Below are 14,185 nucleotides of genomic sequence, written 5' to 3'. Positions count from 1 at the left end.
TTAAATTGTTCATAAAGCATTGATTATAAATTAAATCTTCCTGTGGGACATTTTCAGGTAATGGCAGGTTTCTTTTTTTCTTCATTACCTGAAAAGATTAACTGGGCTTTAAAGATTTAGTAAATAGTTTACACCCTTGAAATAATTTTCACAGAGCAAAGTATATAGTCTAAGGATGTCAATCATATTTAAAAATTATTCCATATGTAACCATTGTTTAACTGTAACCTGTTAGCTGCAACATTCAGATGCATGATATTCTTTTTAAAGTTAGAATTAAGTGAAATGCAAGGACAATTGTGGCATATAAAAAAAAATGCAATGCAACAATCCATGCATTTATGGACGCATTATCTAAATATGTTATCTGAAACTTTAGTAACCTTTAACCACGTCTGATATATATTCAGATTATCAATTTTACTTTTTAATTAAGTTTAATTGGATTAACCTCTTCCCCACAAGACCTCTTAAATTCTTTATGCGATCTAAGGAGCAAAGAAGACCATTACTGTAGCAGTTTACTAAAATATATAATTTTAGTTAACAAAACAAACCTGATCTACTTCTTAATACTAATAAATCTCAACCATGTAAAGCAGTGGTTCTCAACCCTTTTAATGCGGCGACCCCCAATCGGTCGTAAGTTAAGGACTACTCAACCGGTCGTAAGTCGAGGACTACTCAACTGGTGCAGCACCATTTGCAGAATGGGACTTTTGGCAGGATCAGCAGGGCAGAGACAGCCTGGACAATTCCTATTGGCTTTTGAAAGCCAATAGAATTAGATTCTATTCAAGAGAGTCTATTCTATTGGCTTTCAAAAGCCAATAGAATAAAAGGGAGTAGCACAGCTAAGGAAAAGGGGGGAAAAATGGCAGACTGCGTTGTTTGGTGACCCCTGTGAAATGGTTGTTCGACTCCAAATGGGGTCCCGACCCACAGGTTGAGAACCACTGATGTAAAGAATACAATGCAATAATCATTCTTTAAAATGGTAAAAGGAATATACTGAACATAGTACCAAACTTTGTAAAAATGCTGTTTAATACCCAATAATGTTTGAAATTTATTATTTTTAAATTTATTTTTAAATAAAAACAATAATAAATGGTAATTTTGAAGACTGGTAAAGACTGGATATTATTTATTTATTTATTAAACTTATATGCCCTCCAGTTTGTCCAGAGATGATTCTAGGAGCTTAGAATCAATAAAAGCATTGCCCCGTTTCTTTATTAAATGTTGATTTAAAAAATTCAAAAACTATCATGGCATTTTTATTCAGACAATACTAGGGCTTATCCTGTTTGTGAACCAAAATAGTTTTGAACAATTCATAAAAACTTGATCTGACAATGCAAATGCCTTGATTTGCTACAATGAAACTTTCTGAAAGAACTTTAGGCCAAATCTGGGTTTTGTTCATTTTTAAATACTTTGATTAAAATGTGATTTTTTAACCCTTAGGCCAGGGGTTCTCAACCTTGGCAACTTTAAGACTTGTGGACTTCAATTCCCAGAATTCCTCAGCCAGCAAACCTGGCTGAGGAATTCTGGGAATTGAAGTCCACAAGTCTTAAAGTTGCCAAGGTTGAGAACCCCTGCCTTAGGCCAAGATTATTTAAAAGGGATTATTTATTCACCCACCTGCATGCCTTATGGAAATTATCAGATATATCTTTTATCTTCTCCAATATTTACAGATAATTCTCGTTTAACAATCACAACTGAAACCTGCAACTTGGTTGTTAAGTGAAATGGCCATCAATGAAACTGTGACTTTGCTTATGATCTTATTTTATCTTTCCTTTGCTTTACAGGTCCTAAATTAAAGGATCAGTCATAAAGTTACTTTTTCATCACTCTCATAACTGGGAACAGTTGCTAAACAAGGGAGTCACTGAACAAGGGCTATCTGTACTTTAATTTAATAGTAGCACAATTAGCCTGTTTTGTAAGGTTTAGAAATGCAGTCTAAATGCAGCTGAACACAAAACTATTATTATGTTTTGTGAAAATTATGACTATTATACAACACAATGTATAGAGACAGCAGAACAATATCAGATGCATATTACAGCAATATCAGTATCAGATAATTAAATTTTACCTATTTTTATATGCTTCCTGTGGTTCCAAAGTAGCTATTGGAAATTTGTATAGACCGGGGCTTTTACCTGGTGTTTGGATATATTTAAATATATGGGAATAATTACTTCAATAATATTTTCTTTCTGTAAACATAATATCAAATGTTCATATTGATATAAATATATGGTTAAAAATTCCAGTGGAAAAATATAAACCTTGTAAAAGGTTTTATACAAGTTACAATCACAACTAAGCCCAACATTTCTGCTGCTAAGCAAGACGGATGTTAAGTAAGGTCTGCCTCATTTAATGATCTTTTTTTTGCTATAGTTGTTAAGTGAATTAATGCAATTGTTAACTGAATCATGCAATCATAAAGCGAATCTGATTTCCTCTGTTGACTTTGCTTGTTGGAAGCTGTCTGGAAAGGTACAAATAGTGATCACATGATTACAACTTTCATAAATACATGCCAGTTGCCAAGCAACCAAATTTTGTTCACGTGACCTCTGGGGTGCTGCAATGGTGATAGGTGCTGTTGACTTAACTGATTTTCAACCTTATTACTTGAATTACATTTTAATTTTTCTTTTTTCTGGAATTCAAATGATCCAATTCAAAAACTACTATTGATTATGCCAGTTGGAAAATTTCAAGTAATATCGCCTTATTTAGGGCAGGTATAGTGAACTACCAGGGTTAATAATTTACATCAGCTTATTTCTAATTATGTTTTAACCATTCCTGTTGATGTAAGAAATATTGAAATTGTCTAAAATTATAGCACATAATCACATTTTGAGTTTACTCCAGATGCAATATTCAAATCTGAATTATTACCAAACTTGAAAAGTGCATTGGATGATTTTAAATCCACAAGTGTTTAATAAGATAAGATATTAATTATTTGTAATAATTTTGAAGTAAAGGTCATTGTTGTATTGTTGTTTACTAGTTTTACTCATATAAAACTGGTAAGTTACTGGAATTGATTGGCTAGGTGATATATAAATATATGATAAAAAAGGACAATGGGCTGCTGGAATATTAAATAGTGTCTCATATTCTTAAGAGGATATTGGTTCAATAACATGTTTTCATATTAGGATGTTTAATAAAGGTACATTAGCTTTATTATGTAAAATCACAGAGGAAATATTTGTCGTTTGGCTCGTTTTGATATACATAAATTTGCTCATAGAGCTTTGGTAAGATTAAGATTGTTTAAATATAAGTATATTATTCTGAACAACTTTAGGAACAGTTGAGTATCATCTTGGTATTTTTCTTCAAACCGTAAGTTTAATTTCTTGATGGCATCAATGTATCCTACCCAAAAGAAGACATTAGAAATGGACTGCATTACCATTAGAATGCAATGAATGATAGGCATAAAGGAATGATACATAAAGGAAACCACAACTTACTTAACTTCTGAATTTTCATCACAATTAGTTGGTTGTTTTCCGTCATTTTGAAATCGTTTTTGTTATACTTAATCGACCAGACACGACTCTATTTAAACAATTTCTTCAATGTCTAGCTCCTTCTAAAACATCCCTCTGCAGTAAGTCTTGCAACCTACCTGTTTTGGGATCTACATCGGCTGGTAAGTGGGGAGGAGGATTCCCTGGCGTGAAGTGCTCATTGCTGTATGTAATAAGCGGTGTAAGAGGATGTACATGGTGTGGATGTTGCACAACTGGGACTTTGTTAGACTGTAAGAATAGAAAATAAAAAGTGTAGGAAGATGTTGCATTAATAACATTCCAAGTACACACACTAAAGTAGCTGTTTATACATATGCACATGTGCGCTGCACAAACCCATACACACACACAATCATACACAGATACACAGTCACAGATGTTTTTAGCATTTATGATTCTTCATGTTCAGAATGAGAGAGTAGCTTCAGTAGTGTTCTTTATTCTTCCTTTCTCCAATGCTTTGGGATTCATAAGTTTCTTTATTAAGAAGTAAACTGAAATAAACTCAATGTTGGTACAAGGTCACTTTTTGGCATGAAATACCTGACCTGTAAAATGAAGGCTCTTTACTCTCTTTCAGGGACTTCTTCACTCACTCTAGAAAGCTACTCTTTAAATGTTCAGAAATGTTTTTTCCCTGACCTATCATGTCTTTACCAGGGCTATCACAAGTAATGGACAGTTCAGGACAAGTAATGAATTGGCCAGTATTCCCTCCAGTATACCAATGAAAAAATTAGCTTCTAGTGCCCCCTGCCCCTAATCCCAATGTAACCCCATGCACTTGTTTTTGCTGCAAAGTAAGAGTCATTTGTTCAATTTCAAAAGCACAGTGAAATGATGACTTGTATTTAAAGGGAATGTAAAGCCAAGAAGGTGGGGCATGCCAGGGGTTCCAGCCAATGGGAAACCACCACCCATTCTGAAATTCCAGCATTCATACCGCAAACTGTGCTTGCAGTCTTTCCTTTTCCATTGCCACTGAGCTGAAGAAATCAGATATGATGAGGGAACTTAGTAAATGCCACATATGGAAGAACCTAGACTTCATTTTACTTGAACTTTCTATAATATCTTTTAAAGATTTTATTGCTATATATTGCTTACCATTTGGACCAAAACTGCTGTTGTAATACTGAAGGTTTTTTTCCTTTGTTTAAATTAAGACATGATATTTGCAGGTGTGATAAAAAGTCTTGAGAAGCAGTTGTTTACTGATCTTTACCAGGTATAAAAAATATTTTTCACCCTTTGCAAAATAACTATAAAATTGCTGACACACAGATCTTACTCACAATCAGATGTGTGTGCTGCAGAGTTCATTTCAGGGCACATAGCTCTGGTCACACATCAAATCCATATGTCAGCAATTGTTCTGTGTGTAGATATGAACCAACCAGAGCCAATCATGCAGCTGATCCACCCAAATTAGCATTGGCCCTATAGTATTTAAAAGAAAAGGTAGAGTTTGGCTTTTTCCAAAGCAGTTTTCATGCGATGGCCCACTTTTCTCTGAATATATTTTAAACTTTATCCTCAAGATACATCCATATTCAGCTCCATGTCTTTATTAAACTAAAGTTTATTACTAACCCATCATCTATTTGTTTTAATTTTAAAACTATGTCCTAAGAAAGAAATAATAATAATTTGGAATGTTAGTTCCTTAAACAAAAAACAAAGCAAGCAAGCAAAGACTATCCAATTGACTCAAAGATGACAAATGTGCTTATGCTTATGTGCAGGGCAACTGTCAGTGAACTGAATGGGACTTATTGAATTCCAGGAGAACTTCTTCTAAACAGACATATGGCCAGAGTCCCAATTTTCAAATAACAGAAGATATTAATATGTACTTTCTTATTGGCAGCAAATACAATTTAGGGGAGGGAGGTAGAAAGAAGGACATGCTTAAAACCATATCACCACTCTCAGAAATAAAATATCAAATACCAAATTTTGTATTATAGTTGAACTATTATTCCTCTACAGGGAACATAGAAAGACAAGAAAGAAAATGAGGAGAGGAGAATCTGTTTTTATTTTTAACACACAGTGAAATGTGACGCACACGTACACACAAACACCATACAAATGAAACAAGCAGACTGCTGAGCCATTTTTTCCCTGCAAATAATCCAATTGCAATTCACACAGATTCATACACACTCACAAGAGAGAAGGAGAAGGGAAGGGGAAAAAATATTCCCTATAGAGGATTTACACTAAAATCCTACAAGAGGGACATTTAACCAGATTAGGTAGCAGCAAAGATAAAGAGTCTAGTATTAGATGAAGAATGGATTAGCGTCAACTTTCATTTTCAAATGTGTCTTCATTTCCTTTTATTACTTTCAGTAAGGAACAATTTGCATTAACATCAAGTAAAAGGAATTACATTATAAGAATAGGGACAGTGAGCAGTGTCTACAAGCGCCACCTTAGTCCAGGAGCTGTCATAGTATTTACCATTATCTTCAATCTAGATTAGCAATTGTCATTCCAAAAAGGAATGGATGGACACTTTCAAAAGGTGCAAGAAAACTAGGAGATTTATTCTTTTTAAAATTACATGAATTTCCTTTGAAATACTTCAGTCTTTCAAAGCATGTTTCATTATGCTATATTAAAATTGCTTTGCAATTTTTCAGTTGGATTGGAAAAAAAAGAAGTAACGCATGCTTGATGAAAATTAAAATTGTACCAAAGCTATATAGCTACTTATATACTTCTTTTTTAAAAAGTAGTTTTTAAAACTGCTATAAAATTTATTTTTGAGTACATTGCAGGACTCCATAATGCTACAATAATTAAAAACATAACCAGACAGCATCACTGAATGCTTAGGGACTTAGTAAACATGTTGAGGGTTACACTGCATGTAATCATGGAATAATCATACTCTATGATAAGGAAGATAAATGGAAACAGAGATAATTGTAATAAAGATAAATTAATTTAATTTGCTAGTTTGAAAAATAGTGAAAACACTAACAGTTGTTGTTGTTGTTTTCATAATCTCACTTCCCATTCAGAAGGTTATCTGTTCACAACAATGTGAAGTCACAGCTGCCAGTTCTTTAGCTGGTGCGGCTTTCATACGTATCGAGAAACTAGGATGTCGTAATGTATTGGTATATGTATGGATTCAAGCAGTGTGGTCTTTTGCAATTGACAGATGGAAATTCTGTCAATGCGCAGATTTTATACATCTGTTCAAGTTTTTTTGGAATGCTATCCAATGTGCAGATAGCCACTGAGACCACCATGACTGGTTTATGCCATAATCTTTCAATTTTGATTTTCAGATCTTCATACTTTGTGATGTTCTCCAATTCTTTATCTTCTTTTCTACTATCCCCTGGAATTGCCACATCAATTATTCCTACTTGCTTCTTTTCAATTACAGTTATCTCTGTTATGTTATGAGCCAAGACTGATCAGTCTATATTCAGACTGTTTTAACCTGTTCATTTCAATTACTTTTTCAACTATATTATAGTTATAGAATATGTTTTACTATTCTCCTCGGCAAGGTGAACTAACATACTTATTCATTCTTAGGAAATCAAACACATTCGGATATTCTCGAATAGTATTCCAGCAATAGGGACAATATATACTGATGGCTTATATGGATAATCATTGAGGATGATATAAACAGCTAAATAATTTGACAGTTTAAACCTATTAGTTTATTCATAATTCTGTGTCAGATAGATCTCTGAAATTCAGTTTATTTGTTGACATGGTTTGTTCATCTTTTGTACACTCATTCAGTATCCAAGCATAGCATTCCGAAATTGAAATTTAGAGGGCATGAGTTTCTGAATTATCATCAGATTTGCAATGGATGCTATGAAGGAGATCCCCTACGCTCCTTTGACATTTTGCTATTTTGATTCAATGCTTAATAGAAAATATAATACAGATTTAATGTGAAGGGTTCTCTAGTAGGCCATTCTCATTCCAAACTCTTAAGTTATCAATAAGATATCTTTTATATAAAATGTTAAAGATGATATGATGATAGCCATTACAATTTAGAGATTGTCAAACTCCACATAAGTCTGTGTAGTTTATAATTACAAATACTAAAAGGCCTGAAACCCTGGAAAAAAGAACCGCATGCTTCCAGAAGACATATGATATCACAGAATACAACTCCCCCCCCAAATGGGGGTCAAACACCATCACAGTGGGAGTAATATGGATGTCTTTTGTGCAACTTCAATTTTGGACAGATATGCTAAAATATATTTTATGTTGTGGAAACATGATGGTAGATACTTTTATACTACATCCAAACAGATATAAAACTGAACAGTGATTGTCCACTACAATTTAGTTTTATTAAAAGTTTAATGGCACCAATATGTTAGGCTCATTTACTGAAAAAGGTTAGGACAAAGATGGCCAGCAATTTAATTAGGAAGGCAGAGGTAATTTTGGATTTACTTCTGGTTTGTAACAAAGGAATCTGATTTTACAAGTAGGATTACAGAACTGCATTAAATACACTTTTTGGGTGGGAAATCTCAAGGAGAGACTATAAACAATGTGGATATTGAGAATTAATATTCAATTTCTTTCAGTCTTTGAAATCAACAGGGCAATTGCCTTATTTCCCCCCTCCTCCTGCCATCTCAAAAGCAATTATGGTACAATCAAATGAGTATAAAAGGTAGCACACAAAAATTAGATAAAAAGTACTAGTATATCATCTTAGCTCATTCCCTTGTCCACACAGATGATTGCTTTCTAGAGTATATTTCTCTATTACTTTGGTTTTGCTTACATTATAATAAAACTAAATAATTATTCTTATAACACTGAAATTTTCTGAAAGTACATCTTTTTAAATGCCATTAATGAATAATAGAACAGGATTTTTCTTACTATAATTAATAGAACACCAATAAATACCAGTAGAGGATGGGTGAAAATGTAAGGAAGATCCTACTTTTGGTAAACTAGGTATTTAACTTCTGGCTTTACGAAGAAGCAAATTTAAATAAAAATAATTTGGAAAAGTTAGGCTTTTTTCCTGTTTTTCCTTATTGTCTGTCAATCATTGTCTAAAGTAAATCAGATTGCATTACAGACATGAAAACAATACTGTTAAATTACTGGACAAAAATTAAGAATGGTTTAGCACATGTATAAATGAAGATAATATATACTAGATCTTTATATTAAATATTTCAGCCATAGTGTATTTAAAATGTAGCTGCACTTTAAGTAAATTCCTATAAATTACTCCAAGAGAAACGTGAAAAATTCCTATAAATTTTTCCAAGAGAAAGGTAAAATATTCCTATAAATTTCTCCAAGGGAAAGGTGAAAGAAATCTTAGGGGTGTATACAATTAACTCCCTCTGCTGATGGAACAACTTCTGTCCAGCAACAAGGGAATAGGAGAAATAACGTCCTCTTTCTCTAGTTCACCAGCAAAATGTCCTCATTCTCAAAATCTACTCTGGAAGGTTGTGACTAAAGGGAAGAAAAGAGGACAACATCTATTTGTTCAAGTTTGTTTGCACAATGTTGGGATTTGATCTCAATTATTATGTATGTGGGGAGTAATATCAAAGATATGTAAATGGAACAGCAATAAATGTACTTAGTACAAGAAGGATACATGACAGAAAGGAATAAGGACAAATAGGAATAAGTTGGGCCCATGATATATATTCCATTAGGCTACTCCCAGGAATGAAACTCTCCTATTGTGTACCTACCTGAATCATAAATTTGTGCTACCACAATTAGCAGCCAGGGATTCTAACCCACACTGATTACTTTTATTATCTTTAGACCATGTTACTAGGCACTGTGTCTTAGAGCTATATATTTTAATTCTTACTCTAAGATGTTGACCAAAATTGTAAGAGAAACAAAAGTTACAATACAACTGTAAAACCGAAACACAAATTAAACTACATCTCTGCTCTCCATTCTGATTTTTCTGCCATGCCCTCCTCTTTTACACTACTCTTTGAAAGTAAAATATGCAGAATAAAAATTGGACTATAAACTTTAAACTGACTTTATAAATCTGATAGACAGAGGACAAAATCAATTACAGTAGATCTTGAATGCTTTCTATACTTTGTGCCAGAACTCTGCATTATACCATCTGCATCAGTAATTTTTAATAACTAAGCCTTCCAAGGAATAACATGTTTTTCTTTTAAACATGATATCAATTCTTTACTCTCATAAATATTATATTCAATCTTATTTAACTCTAACATAGTTAAATAAGTTAGGAAGAACTAGGTCAACAAAAGCATTTTGGAGTTATTAACAATATCTAACTATTTTCTAATATTTTATACAAATACATGAACAGGTATTTTAATGCCATAGTTATACTTAATCGTTTTTTTTCAAATGTCATTTAAAAAACTTTTTGCACACAACAAATGCAAACTGCTCAATTCCTTCTCAGTGTTATTCTTGAGGGAATTAAGAACCATTATATTTACTGACTCAACATACATTTTATTGACATAAAGAATACTTTCACACCTGACTAAGCATTTTCTCCAGGAATCTACTTCTCCTTAGTCTATTGTCACTGATACAGTGCTCTGAACCCTTTCAAACTTTAACATAGCTCATTTCTGCCTAAGGTCTTGCCCTAAGCTCATTCCCTATTGTAACTGAGGACAAGGCTTCCATTGATAAACGTAGCTCCTAATGTTAAAAGGACTCATTTTCTTCCTTCACGTAAATGATGGCAGGAGCACTGACAGCCATGTGTACGGACAATACTTTCCTTGCCAGACTTTTACACAAAAAACAACAACCCTAACCCCTATGCCCACAAACCCCTTAAAAGAGGGGGTGACCTGAATACTACCACTTCTCTTCTATTTTTCTCTCACTGTTTTTTTTCCCCCTGATTGGAGAATTGTTCTCATTAAATAAGGGTTACCAACTTCCTCAAAAGCTAATCAAGCTCCAAATTATTATCTGCAGGATTAATAAGATAAAACAGGGGCCAACTTCTTCCTTCATCACTTTGAAATATGATATTCAAATAAATAAAAATTGGGACATGTTCATTTAGATCCCATAGTTTTTTATCCAGGTTCTTTAAGTGTCTGATAAATTGTCATATTAGAGAAAACTATTTTTGATGGCTCAAACATATTTTACTTAATTGATTTGCAAGAACAAAAAACAAACTATTAACTTGTAATGTTTTTTTTTTCTAATCATAACTAGCAAAAAAGAAGTTTGAATAAACTCAGGGAAACTTACTAGAAATGGTAAAGATGAAATCATGAGCATTAATTACTCTGAGAGATAAAGAGGAGGAAGCCCAGCAAATTGAACAATTCCAAAGGAAAAAAAAATTAAGCATATACTTTAAATGGATTACATATTTATTAAGCAAATTTATATACCCGACCTATCTCACAAAAAGTGACTCCATGGCTTACAAGCAAAATTTCAAATCCTGATACAACGTGAAAGATTTATGGGGAGAGAGAGAGAGAGAGAAAGAGAGAGAGAGAGAGAGATTGACTACTAAAAATGTAATTTTTAAATAATATTCAAATTGTTAGGTAAAAGATTTGTAGAAATTGATATCTTACTTGAAAAGTTGAATTTTCATTATTAATAAGGAAATACTATTATTTAACTTAATATTAGTTACCAGCCACATTTTGTTTTGCTGCCATTATAAAAGATTAACTATTTATATTTAAAAAAAGATGTCTGTCTTAGAAGATTTTGATGGCAAAATCAATATTTTGGAAATTCAAACATTCTTTGTAATATTTATATTTTCCCTAAACCATATTGCTTATATTGCAATTTGAATTTAATACAAATAAAGAATATAATGCCTAAAAGTGAAGAAGGGTTCTAAAAATATCACAACATATTTCCAGAAGTCAAGGATACAGACAGCTATACTTTGCAAAGTCAGAAAACAGTCACACATTGCTTTATTCCCAAAATATTGTTCTTGATTTTTTAAAGTCACCGCAGTACGGCAATCTATGTATTTATACATGTATTATGTACCGGACTGATTAATACTCCAAAACACAGTATTTATAGTAGTGAAAAATCTTTCCAGTAAAAGAAGTATTTGGAAGCAAAATCTTTTAAATTGCTAATATCTAAAGTTTGATAGAGTGAAAAGAAAGGATTAGATTTATCAGTTTATAAAGTTTTACTTTCTATAAGATAGTATCAAGAATTACAAATTAAAAATATTGCTACAAATTTTCTAATATCTTGGGAAATATATATAATGAATCTGCAATAGAACTTATTCTATTTTGCTCAAAAAGTATATCACATTATGGTAAAAAACTAATAGTTTTAGATATAGCCAAAACCATCAAAAATGACATTTGTTTTGCTTATCAATTTTTTGGGGGAAAGATATAACAGAATAATTGACTCCCCGCTATTTCATAATAACTTCCACTGAGTTCAATTACTTTATTTTCTAAGTACTATAGAATCCTTCTGAGGGTAAAATCTTAGCAGCTATATAGAACTAAGCATATGTATTTCAGAGTAAACCTCATATAGTTCCATGGAGTTTATTTCTGAATAAATATGCTTAGGATTGCAGTCTTAGCAAACTATTTTTTTTAAAAAAAAATACCTTTAAATAAAAAAATACTAATTTTTCAACAAAGTTTAAAAAAAACAAAATGAAAGAAGGTAATCCATAAGCAGGCCTAATTTCAGCAAGATGTATCTTGTAAATTATATACAAAGAAGTATATTTTGCAGTCCTCTAGACGCGGTTTGAAGAATTTGAAATACATATTTTTTTTCTTTTCTTTTAAAATAATGTATTTTAAAGATATTTTAATAAAATAATTTGAAGAATTTCTTTAAAAACTGTATCATCATTTTTGATGCAACAAAATAAACAGACTGAATATTACTTACAGATGAAACCTTTAACCAAGGCAGTAGATAAATAATGTGATGTAAAGAATCTGAAACTTACTTACGATATATAAATTAAAATAACATTTCTGTAATCCATATGGCTTACTACTATAAGCATGCAAAAGGCTAAAATCTTAGATGGGCAATTAGTTTTAAAAAATATTAAAACCAAATAAGCATGCCTGAAATCAATGGAATTTACTTCTGAAAAGTCACAGATACTGTTTATTTCAGTAACCTCAATAATTAAGTTCTAAATAATTTATTCTAAAATAGGGAAAGGTGAAAAATGCACAACAAAATATGTTGCACTATAAAATAAATGAAAAGTTTATATTTTAGTATGCTTTATGCCTTTTTGTAAATATTTTACATAAGTAATATATCCTCCCATCTACAAACATTTGTTTTCATTGGCAAGCTTTACCCAGCAGCTTTATTTCAATAAATGTAACCAGCTGCAAATTTTGAAATCCCCTTTTCTATGACACTACAAAAAGAAAAGGACTTCCTTTCCAAAACAAGAAAACTTAATTTTAATAGTCCCACATCTTTGCATGTGGCAAAAATATGTTTTGGGTTGTTATGCAATCTTAAACATATTAAGAGCTGTCACTGGCAAATTATTCTCTCTATTCTCTTCTCCAAAAATGATTCTCACTTTGTCTTAAAAAAATATATTCTTCTGTTTTTAATGTTACCTCTGGCACTAATGAAAACAAGTTACACAACTAGTTCAGTGGTCATTACTAGAAAGTTGCATATGCACACTACATGCACCAAAAGTCATAATCACAAACACACAAATGTTACTCACCCAACAATTCAAATTGAGATGCCAACAGCCAAAATGCTGGAACAGAGAGAAGCCAGAGGCGAGTGTTCCTTCTTTACTACTCAAATCTTCCATTCCCATTAAAAGTGCATCTCTTGGGTACATTACAGCTTTGTTTGCCCAGCTCTTAATCATAAAAGATTTTGTTTCTTCACAACCAAATGCCAATTGTTCTATAATTTTCCCTGTCTGCTTTTCCCTTTCTGTTTCCTTCCCTTTCCTTTACCCATGTTTTTACTTAAAGTATGGTCCTAAAAGATCAAGATGTTTCCGGTTTTGAGGCCTGGAGTTCTCTGAACGTTCAGCATCCATTATGACATCGAATATTGGCTGAGAGAAGTGTCTCATTTTCTAAGAGATTGACTGTGGATAGCAAAACTCAGAGTAATCATTTCTAGGTTACAATATTCAAATTCTCACTCCCCCACTTCTTTGTCTGTTAAGGATAATTTAAAAAAAAAACAGTTACCTTGGAATCAATGACAACAATACAACAATTCAGATAGCATAGATAACATTTAGCTCTGAAGCAAGGCAGCAAGAGAAAATCATAAGAAAACATGAGCTCCTAAGTGAAGCAAGCAATCGCTTTATATGAGCAACTGTCAGATAGCACCAAACCATTTTTTACTGATAGACCTGCAGGAGGAATAAGTTGATTTCCTTGTCACTCTGATGCAAATAAAGTCTTTCGCAGGTCTTCTGTTTTTAGATCAATGTTCCATATCTTAACTTTTGCTAGCATAAAAAAATGCCCCTTTGGGTAAAATCTGATCATTTTGTACAAAACCAAGACAAGATCACCTTAATATGTTTTCAGGATTTTTTG

At 32.3% G+C, this 14,185-nt stretch overlaps 1 protein-coding gene across 30 annotated transcripts in view; it reads right to left on the bottom strand.

Moving 5' to 3' along the window:
* Positions 1-14,185, bottom strand: part of TCF7L2 (transcription factor 7 like 2) — a 218,237-nt gene that overhangs the window by 36,299 nt on the left and 167,753 nt on the right. For all 30 annotated transcript variants that reach the window (XM_039352687.1, XM_039352686.1, XM_039352691.1 and 27 more), the window contains one exon: positions 3,680-3,812. In XM_039352687.1, coding sequence (XP_039208621.1) covers positions 3,680-3,812 — 133 coding nt within the window. The remainder of the gene's footprint in view (positions 1-3,679; positions 3,813-14,185) is intronic.

The sequence above is a fragment of the Crotalus tigris genome, unplaced genomic scaffold, assembly GCF_016545835.1.
Source record: "Crotalus tigris isolate CLP2741 ecotype Arizona unplaced genomic scaffold, ASM1654583v1 scf7180000018468.2839379, whole genome shotgun sequence".
Lineage (NCBI taxonomy): Eukaryota > Metazoa > Chordata > Lepidosauria > Squamata > Viperidae > Crotalus > Crotalus tigris.
The sequence above is the reverse complement of the archived record's forward strand: the minus strand, read 5'-3'. Positions and strand labels throughout refer to the sequence as shown.